This window comes from Lepisosteus oculatus, chromosome 29, assembly GCF_040954835.1.
Source record: "Lepisosteus oculatus isolate fLepOcu1 chromosome 29, fLepOcu1.hap2, whole genome shotgun sequence".
NCBI lineage: Eukaryota > Metazoa > Chordata > Actinopteri > Semionotiformes > Lepisosteidae > Lepisosteus > Lepisosteus oculatus.
Genome location: NC_090724.1, coordinates 2,138,997 through 2,148,964, shown reverse-complemented (window position 1 = coordinate 2,148,964; position 9,968 = coordinate 2,138,997). Strand labels below are relative to the sequence as shown.

General features: G+C 48.3%; 1 protein-coding gene across 2 annotated transcripts; it reads left to right on the top strand.

Moving 5' to 3' along the window:
• The first annotated feature begins 392 nt into the window (after window positions 1-392).
• On the top strand, window positions 393-8,098 carry LOC107079671 (uncharacterized). 2 transcript variants are annotated; one of them, XM_015365482.2, is made up of 4 exons: window positions 393-831; window positions 1,153-1,178; window positions 2,190-7,398; window positions 8,045-8,098. In XM_015365482.2, exons 1-4 carry the CDS (start codon window positions 625-627, stop codon window positions 8,072-8,074), a joined length of 5,472 nt encoding a protein of 1,823 aa, XP_015220968.2. In that variant the 5' UTR covers window positions 393-624; the 3' UTR covers window positions 8,075-8,098. The 2 variants fall into 2 exon arrangements, with proteins under 2 accessions (XP_015220968.2, XP_015220969.2); XM_015365483.2 differs by lacking the exon at window positions 1,153-1,178.
• The last annotated feature ends 1,870 nt before the right edge of the window (window positions 8,099-9,968 follow it).

The following is a 9,968-nucleotide window of genomic DNA, read 5'->3' as shown; positions in this document are numbered from 1 at the left end:
TGCGCTTTAAAAATGTCTTTTAAAAGGGTATATTGGATTCTACCATGAATAGTATGCACCTGTGGTGCCACAGCGAAGAGACTGAGCACACACACTGCAGACTGATCCAGGTTTTGGGAAAGTCGCCGGTATTTCGTTAGATTAGGGTGGAAGCTGACAGCAAACAACTTCAGCACTACCTCTGAAGACAAACAACCCCAAAAGACCGCACATCCTGGGGCGGAGAAGCCCTCGGGGCCAAAACCTGTGCTTAAACATAACTTGTATTTAACGTATTTAAGCGTAAAATAAAAACCTGGCACAGGGCAGTCAGTAAATCCCCTTTATTACGGCGAAACTACGTCACACCAGGGCATTGTTTTGTCATCCCGTGACGTGATGCGACAATTTCAAAACCTTTGAGACCGGATTCATCTGGCAGTCTAACCGGGGTGTAGTTTTTGGCTGTATTTGGTGCTCTGGTTTACGAAGACCCGACAGGAGTCATACAGGAGGGCAAAGGGGGACCTTTGACCGCATTTTGTCCACGGACAGATGCGCGCTCGAAAATGGTGACGAGTGACCTGGTCGCAGCCGTCAAAGGCGGGAGGTGGTTGTGGGGAGCGTAGCCGGGCCGGGGCCAACATGCTTGCCACTGTATTCGGGCCTTTTGGGTTCCAGGTCCCCGAAAGTATTCAGCCCGCTGAGCCGGTCCCGTGCACCGACCTGTTTCTGCACGGTAAAGCCGTCGCGAGCTGCGCGTCCGCGCTCCTGGTCGCCTCGTGCCTCCTGCTGCTGCTGCGCAGGCGCTGCAGGTGGTCCTGGCCGCCTCGAGCGCCGCTGCCGGACCAGGTGAGACTGAGACACCTTGTGTCTGAAATACATATATATTAATTCCACAGGAATCTGCAAGGAAAAAATGTGTTGCAATGTTACCTCGTAGGTTGCAAAAAATACCCCTAGCACAAAAATGTCTTATCATTGTTAAGATGCGCGGAATCATCCCTGCTAAACAGCGATTTCTGATGAGAAAACACGTTTCAGAAAATGTCGAAAAAAAAACGTATATTTTATTGGCTTTCAACGTAGGTATTTGAATATTTTGAATGTAAAAAAAATTGTATGTATTGATCTTATAATGTTTGTTGTTTATTTTCATCTGTTTACAAACAGAATGAAGACTCAGAGGATTCTGATACGTGAGTTTTCTTAATCTTCATTTTGTTTTAAGATCTCGTTTTATTAATTATAATTAGTATTACTACTAATGGAAGTAACAGAATTTGTAATGGTTAGTATTCAGACATATTAAACTTTATGTTGCTGTATTATTCATTCTGTCAAATTGTATAAGAGAAAACCTAAGAATTGATCGTTTTTTAAAAATCGATTTTTTAAGAATCGATAGGCGTATGTCTTGTTTATGCTTGTATATATTTTGAGGACGGTGTTGTGATTAATATTGCTGCCTCTCAGCTCTCAGGTCCAGGAGCTCTGTTCTGGACTAGAGTGCATTCTGTGTGTATGTGTGTGCATGTGAGTGCGTGTGTGTTTGTGTGTTTCCGCATGTGAGTGCGTGTGTGTGTTTGTGTGCTCTGTGTTAGTCATGTGTCCTGTCCAGGAGCAGTCCCACCTTGTGCCTCCGCAGGCTGCAAGTTGCTGTGACACTTAAACTTAAAATGTTCATAAGTCCTTTTAGATCTTTTAAACTCAAAAGTAAGATAGCTTCTCATTTTCAGAACTTGTTCATGGCCCTGATGAACTGTAACTGCAAAAATATTTACCTATAATTTGAAACCCACTGTTTTCAAATCTATTTACACCCAGTAAATGTGTTTAAAATAAAAGCTGTACATATAATCTTCTCATACTTTGTAGTCATCGAATAGTTTCTCCAAGCCTCATAAAGGACCGTGTGTTTTTGGGCAGTGGAAGTGGGTGGCTCTGTGGCTCAGGATCTGCACCTGTGGCTGGAAGGTTGCCGGTTCATATCCCGCGGCCGGCAGAGGAATCCTACTCTGTTGGGCCCCTGAGCAAGACCCTTAACCCCAACTGCTCCAGGGGTGCTGAATAAATGGCTGACCCTGCGCTCTGACCCCAAGCTTCTCTATCTTTGTGTCTCATGGAGAGCGAGCTGGGGTCTGCAAAAAGACAAAATCCTCATACAAGAAATTGTATAGGGCTAATAAAGTGATCTTATCTCTTTACAGAGATCAGCTGAAAGACTTTACAGAGGACATCATTCACATTTACAACGACTGGTTCAGTAACCTGGAAGAGTCACTGCATGGGGAAGGCTGGGAGGGCAGCTGGAAAATGCCTGGCGGGCACAGCGACGCCCACATCTCCTCGTCCACCACTGGAGAGTCCCGCAGTGAGGCGGAGCCCGCAGCTTCGAGGTCTGCGTGGCGTCGCAAACGCACGGGGGGGAGGAGGGAACTGCTCAGGGCACCCACTGGGTATCACACCTCCTATTGGTGCCTGTCCAGCTGCCAGCTGCCAGCTCCATACCAGCCTTACCCTTGGTGCTGCATCACAACCAAGCATCATACATCCAGCAGGAGTCCTCCTCCAACTCAGAGCATCACGGGTTACTGCAGCTGTTGCGCGGCAGGGAGAAGTAGCAGATGCCAATTACATAGCCGAATCAGCGCTCAGGATACAAGTCACAAACTAAGCAGGCGCCAAGCTCGGTCTGAAAGCCACTCTTCAGCTGCTGAGCACTCAAAATCAGACTCAAAATCAGATCCTACTGCTACATCCGGGTCCTTAACATTTCTCCAGCATGCGGAGCAGGAGATCGAGAAGCTTCCAAAGGATACACCGACGTGCTCCCCAGCTGAAATCCCAGAGACAAGGAATGCTGGCTATGACACTTGGGAGACATGTGATCTCTTAAGCCAAGTGATCAGTGTGAACACAAGACAAGAGCCCACCGAACCACTGCTGAGCGAGCCCGGTCTTCACACAGAGTCGTCAGCTCAGGAGGCTCCTCCAGCCACAGCACTTGGGGCTCCAGGGGAGTCTGAGGAAACAGAGACTGCATCCCCCCCCACAGAGACCAGAGATCCACTGGGCTTGCACGCTGGACAGAAGATGCTCCAGAATCAGGGATGTGTGCAGGAAGCAATCGAGGACTCCCTGGATCCTCATGTCCCTCCGGCACCACAGCTCAGCCTGAGGAAGGTAGAAACACCAGCGGTCAGGAGCAAAAGCGTTTCTTTCACCACCCTCCCTGCTGAAGGCACACATGACCGGATGTGCCTGTGCAATCTGGAGGATGAAAGTGGACCTTCTCAACCCAAAGAAAAGTCTCCTCTAGAAAAGCTGACACTGGGCAAGAGAGAAATTTTGGAAATGCATGTGACCATGAAGTGGTACCAAGTGGCCAATGACAAGCTTCCAGACGCTGTGCGGGACTCTTATGCTGTTGCCTTCCCTGTTATGAAAAGTCACACGCCAAAAGCAATTCCTCGTGGCACAACATCCAAGCTGCCCAGACCAAAGACTGTCCCCTTTATGAATCAAAGTGATCTTGGTTGCATTGAAGCAAATGTAAGACACAGGCATATCAAACATCTTTGGAGGCAGGCTTTCCTTCACATCAAGGCCTTGAAAGTAAAATCGTCCAAAGCCCAGATTCTTAATTTGTTGCCTGAATCTCCCGATATTTCCAAAGAGCTCCAGGTTGACGTTTTACCTACAGAGCAGCCAGAACAGCAGCTACTTCATGAGGCCTATATAGCAAATTCCTTTGTTCACTCAGCTGCAGAGCAAGACCTTCTGAAAGCGAAAGAGAGCTTGCCAAAGTCCTCTGCCACTTATCTGAGAGAAGACAGCAACCAAAGCGCTGAGCACAAACCACTCTCAGAGGACATCCACAGCAGCCCTACATCACCGTATGCAGTCTGGGACACAAGTGACCAGGGTTTTAGAGAACCCTCCCTTGATTTCTTAGTTGTGTCTCAGTTGCTCCAGGAGTCACTAGATTCTTCAATGTCTCCATCACCACAGCTTAGCCAGAGTCAGGTGTCTGAGATGGTCCAGGAGTCACTAGATTCTTCAATGCCTCCATCACCACAGCTCAGCCAGAGTCAGGTGTCTGAGATGCTCCAGGGGTCACTAGATTCTTCAATGCCTCCATCACTACAGGTCAGCCAGAGTCAGGTGTCTGAGATGCTCCAGGGGTCACTAGATTCTTCAATGTCTCCATCACCACAGCTCAGCCAGAGTCAGGTGTCTGAGATGGTCCAGGAGTCACTAGATTCTTCAATGTCTCCATCACCACAGCTCAGCCAGAGGGATGTGTATCCAAAGCCTCAATATGAGATCACTGTACAAGCAAGTCACCTGCTCTTCATGGATGAAGAGCACAAGAAAGCTCTGGAACGAAATGTCAAAAGGAAAATCATTCGCAAGAAATGGAGGCACCTTAAATTGATTATACAAGCCACAAAAGTATTTTTGCCGGACAGGTTAACAGGACAAAGTGTTTTTCAGGAGAGAAAGCAGAAGCGCAAATGTCTTTCTGAGCCTGAAATCACATCTTCAGGGAAAATAAGTGTCTCTTTCAATACCCTACCTGGTGAATGGACGGAAAGTAAAATGTCCTCCAAGCACAGCCTGCTGGGTGAAAATAAATCTTCTCAACACAAGACACCTCTGGAAACGCTGGGAATCGAGAAGAGGGCTGTTTTGGAAATGCATGTGACTATGAAGTGTTTCCAAATCAGTCATGAAAAGCTGCCACTGACGGTGCAATACTCCTATGCCCTTGCATTCCCTGTTATAAGGCATCCCCTAGAAAAACTGATTGCCCCAGGTGCTACCTTCAGAAAGACCAGACCTAAAACTGTACTCTTCATGCAAGAAGCACGTCTCGATCGTATTGAAGAAAACATAAGATACAAGCGCATCAGACACCTGTGGAGGGAGGCTTTTCTCCATGCCAAATCCTTGAAAACAGCAGACTCACAATCTCTCAATAGACCCGGTAGGTCCACTCATTCCACAGTGGGTGTCAAGGTTCATGACATCCCGGGTTTACCCACAGAACAGCACTGCCCTCGTCGGGACATCATGCAGCAACTTTGTGGGGGCCCCTCTGTCGTTGACAGGGGTGTTGTATCCCTGGAGTCAAGACAGAATGTAATCGGGTTCTTGGTACAACAGGCTGTTGTTGGCATTGAGATGAACTTAAGAATCAAGAAGATTGAACACCTACTGGGTGTGCCTACTCCTTTTACAATGTCTTTGGCACAGACGACACCAAAATGCCCACCTCTTCCATCTTCAGCTGTATCACGTGGCACTGTAGTTGAGTTTGAGGGTGCGGGCACCCCATTCTTCTCTGAAGAAGCCAGAAATCAGCTGGAGTTCCACATCCAGAGGAAAAAGCTCCAGCAACATTGGGGGCTACCTAAAAGGGTTCAGGAGTCCCTTGAAGAGTTTATCCCTCCAGCTCCTCAGCTCAACCTGAGCCAGGCGTTTCCAAAGCCTCTGTATGACATCACTGTAGAACTGGGGGCCCTCACCTTTTTCCCAGAAGAGCACAAAACGACAGTGGAGCTGAATGTGAAGAGGAAGATCATTCAGAAAAAATGGCGATACCCAAAACTACAAATAACATCTATTAAAGCATTTCTGCCACCACCAGCAGTATCACAGGATCTCCTACAGCAAAAGCCACTGAAGAGCTCCAGTAAACCCAATGAAAGAAAACCAGAGACAACAACAAAACTAACTCAACATGCTCCCAGGCATTCAGACAAGATACTGAGCTTCAGGCTTTCCTCCAAGTCCCTCAAGAAATTAAAAACTAATGAGCGACACAGACTTGAGTTTAGTTTATTAAAGAAGTGCATGGAGATCAAATTTGAAAGGCTACCAAAGATGGTGAGTGGATCATATAGAACCACTTTTCCTTTGATTAAGGAAACCCTAAAGAAGATAATTGCCCCTGGCATGCGTATTCTGATAACAAGACCACAAGTTATTCTTTTTATGGATCAGAACGTTGTGGACCAGATCGAAATGAATTTAAAACGCAAGCATGTGGAACAGTTGTTGGGACTACCCACCCCCTGCACGGCGCCATTAACCCTTTCGGTTCCCAAAAGCCCCCGCCCCCCTCCCCCTGTCCTGCCTCGTGGAGCTCCAGTGGATGTCAAGGGGATGGACACTGCGTTCTTCTCCGCAGAGTTCGGAGATCGGCTGGAGTTCCATATTACCAGGAAAAAGATCCAGCAGCAATGGGGGTTGCCTAAAAGGATCCAGGGGTCATTGGAAGGATTTATGCCACCAGCCCCCCTGCTCACCCTAAGCCGCATGTTACCCAAGCCTCACTATGACATCGTCGTGGACCTGAGTGACTTACCCTTCATCAGTGAGCAGCACAGGAAGGCAGTGGAGTTTAACGTCAGGAGGAAGATCGTTCACAAACACTGGGGCTACCCAAAGCTTGTGATCGTGTCTGTTAAATCAATGACGCCGCCCGCCACCGTTGTGCAAGACCTACACACAAAAGGAGAAAAGGCTGCGATGATGTCCTCTTCCACAGACCAGGGGCTGATGACCATCGACGGCCTTTCTCCATCGGCATCCGGGAAAGGATCCGCCTCATCCCCGGCGGTCAAAGACCAATCGGAGGAATCCGTTTCTCAGAACACGGTGAGCTCAGCACTGAAAGAGGGGGTACAGGCGGTGGGGCAACAGAGGGGCGCCCCGCAAGCCTCCACCTCCTCTTCTGTTCTGCTGACACCCCTGGAAAGTGAAGGCAGTGAGACAGGGTTCACCTTACCTGCTGCGTCTGTAGAGAAATTCAGCACCCCTGAAGACTTTTTTGGTCCTTCCTGTGCATCTTCTGAGGAATCTATTCAAGCCAACATTCCTGCCGGAACACTACCTATGGAGAAATTGGAAAAGCCCAAGAAACACGCTCTGGATGGACCCGCGAGGCCACACATGAAGGAAACAGGACTAGCGGAGAAAGAAGAAACCACCGAGACCCCCGACAAGCCTGCCAGTCCCACCCAGGGGCTGCTCTCCCCCAGCGTGTTCAGGGCCCGTCGGCGAGCCCCCTCCAGCAGCCTCGGGGTCCCCCGCCCCCAGCGCGGCTGGAAGCGCTGCCACCGGCGCGGGAGGGAGTTCCAGAGGAAGCTCCGTCCGGGAGAGGCCGAGGCCGAGGCCGGGGAGACGAGTCCGGAGCCGCCTGTCTCCGAGGGCTCCGAGGAAGAGGGCCGGGAGTTCGTGTCCCCACCTGGGCGTCGCCGGGCAGCCAGAGAAGGACATTCCGCTGCGGCTCGGCAGGTCCCGGAGCCGGCTCCCCCTCCACGCCGGGCGAGCTCGTCCGGTGTCCACGCCGGCCATCGGAAATCCAGGAGGAAGTGCATCCACATCAGAGGGGACCTGCACATCTCGGTAAGAGCAGGAGTGCAGAATTATTCTTCCTGCAGTGACCATCTTTACATCACACATTTAGGAGTCCTGGGAGCAAGTAGAAAAGAAACGAGCAAGCAAATGCATGGTTAAGAAAAATATTTTTTGTATCCAGTTGATTGTTTTAGATTCTGTTTGAGGGGTTTGTATTTTAAGTGTTTTTTTATGCCATTTCTTAACTACATTCTCATTATGAGATGTACAAATTCTGCTCAGTTTTCTGCTTATTATATGTTATGAATCAAAGTCACAGATTTATGTCTTTTAGTACATTATACTGATATGCCAGTGTTGAGTTATTGATTTAAAAATATTGAAATTCTAGAGAGATTCAATCTACAGTAACATGCAGATTGGCACATGATTTGAAAGGAAAGATCACATGAACATTGCATTTTATAATATGCCCGTTTTCATTTTACTAGTCTCCTAATTATCATTCAACTGCACATTTATGTGTGTGACGAGGTGTACAATGTTAAACAATTCTGTGTCTTTTATACATCTTTATGTCTTTTAAATAGCTTGTACAACTATTTGTGTGTCTGTTTATTCCATAAAAAACCTGGATTGAGGCGAGTTCGTCCCTGTAAATGTGGCTGATTTCTTTCTTTGTCTTCCGAAACAGGGTACTGATCTGCACCGGATTTTCCAGTGACGCAGTAAAGACTTTTGCATCAAGTGGGTTTGTCCCTGGGTGTGTTATTTTGGACTTTGGGTGGGTGTGTCCTCCAAAACATTTGAACTTTGCAAAAATCAGTTTGAATGCCTTGAAAGGCCAAGTCAGCTTTGACAAGTCTCTAGGGCTGGGCATGAAAAACCACTGGGCCAGATCAGTGACTTAAGTCACTGGGTGAGTTTGCTGGGATTGTCTGCCATCTAAATCTGGGAAACATGCTTTTGACTTCTGTTTTGTGATGTGGTAGGCAGGGAACAACCAGAGCTGCAATAACAAGCAGCTATAGGCATTACTTAGCTTGTATTCTCCTTTATTAAAGGTAAGGAATCACTGAAAAACATACATCTAGAATCTTCTCTGAGTTATGTATTGGACATAATATCTTAAAATTAAAATATTCAACATGATGGTCCACAAAAGCTGTTCTTCCAAGGGGGGAACACTAGGGGGAGCAAGAAGCTAAAACTAAATGCCGCAAAAGCCCATTTGCTTTCTTGCAGATGTCCTCTGCGTTCAGGAAGCTCAGGAACACTTAATGTGCAGCCCTTCCAGGCCACATCCTCACACACACAGCTCCTTAATTATATATTTCATCATCTTCAGGATCAGTATAGCCATCCTTGAGCTGGTTACTTCAGTTATAAGAACTGGCAATTATTAAGCATGACTGCAGCTGAAGGCTAAATGTCTGCCCCCCCCCCCGAGAAGCAGAGGGTCCCACACCTGGATGTCCTGAACTGAAGGAGCCCATCCATGGGCCTGAAGAGGGTGCTATGATTTTCCTGCCAGCTGAACAACCTCGTCGGATCAGTCAGCTGCTCGATTTGGCCAAGTTAACGATGGTTTTTCAGAACTCCCTGCTTGATGGCCATCAAGGGCTGACTTAGCCCAGTTTTCCTTCTGGGTGACATCATCTCATGAGCGATCCGTTCATCACGATTTAATGATGGGGACCCAAAACGTTTGCTCAATATCCAAAGAAAATCTATTTTTCTAAGAAACGCACAAGCGTAATTAGAGCACTGCTTTTTTTTTTTTTTTTTTGATGCTCAGCGTGATGTCTTTTTTTTTGTATAGTCCCCACCTGCATCATTGAGACCTCTCCCATCTCCTCCTGGGAGGTTCTCGTCGACTGAATGCGAACACACCTCGACACTGTGGGTGATTGACACTCTCGCTCTCGTTATCCGCAGAGAACAGATTAGTGAGTGATTCTACCCCCCCCCCGCTGGCCTCTCCCCAGCCCTGCAGGCGTGATGCTGGGGTCTGCCCGTCTGTCGTCACCGATAGGCCCCCGCCAGCCGCGCAGGGTCCGGGCACACCCCCAGGGAGAGCCGGGCGCTGTTGCAGCCAGATTACATCAGTCTGGCTGGGGCTCCTCCTACTCCAGGCACAGCTGTTCTTCCTTACCATCACGCACAAAAGATGCGCCTCCTGTTTCAACACACCTTTGCTTTCGTTTTGACCGTGTGGCATCGGCCAGGAGCCCGACTATTTTAAGTCTTTCCACGATGAGGATTCTCATCTTTGGAGCAGCTTCCAGCAGGCCGCCTGTCTCCGATCCGACGTTCCCTCTCATTGGGAAGATCTTAATTTGGTTGAATTCATTCGCACCTTGATAGAGGCCAGTCAAGGCTGGTGAGAAAAGCCTGATGAGGCACTTCAACCCTCTACACACTCTCACCTGGACCCATGATCTAATAAGAGCACTACTGCAGGTCCTGCCCCTTGACACATCCAGACACAGCGAGGCCTCACTTCTGGAGGGCTGGTGCTGCTGCAGGTCTTCTAGGATCTTTAAAACAGCAGTTACACCTGGAGAGTTGGGAGTAGCTGTCACTTAATCGGGAGATGTAGAGGATTTAGGTCATTA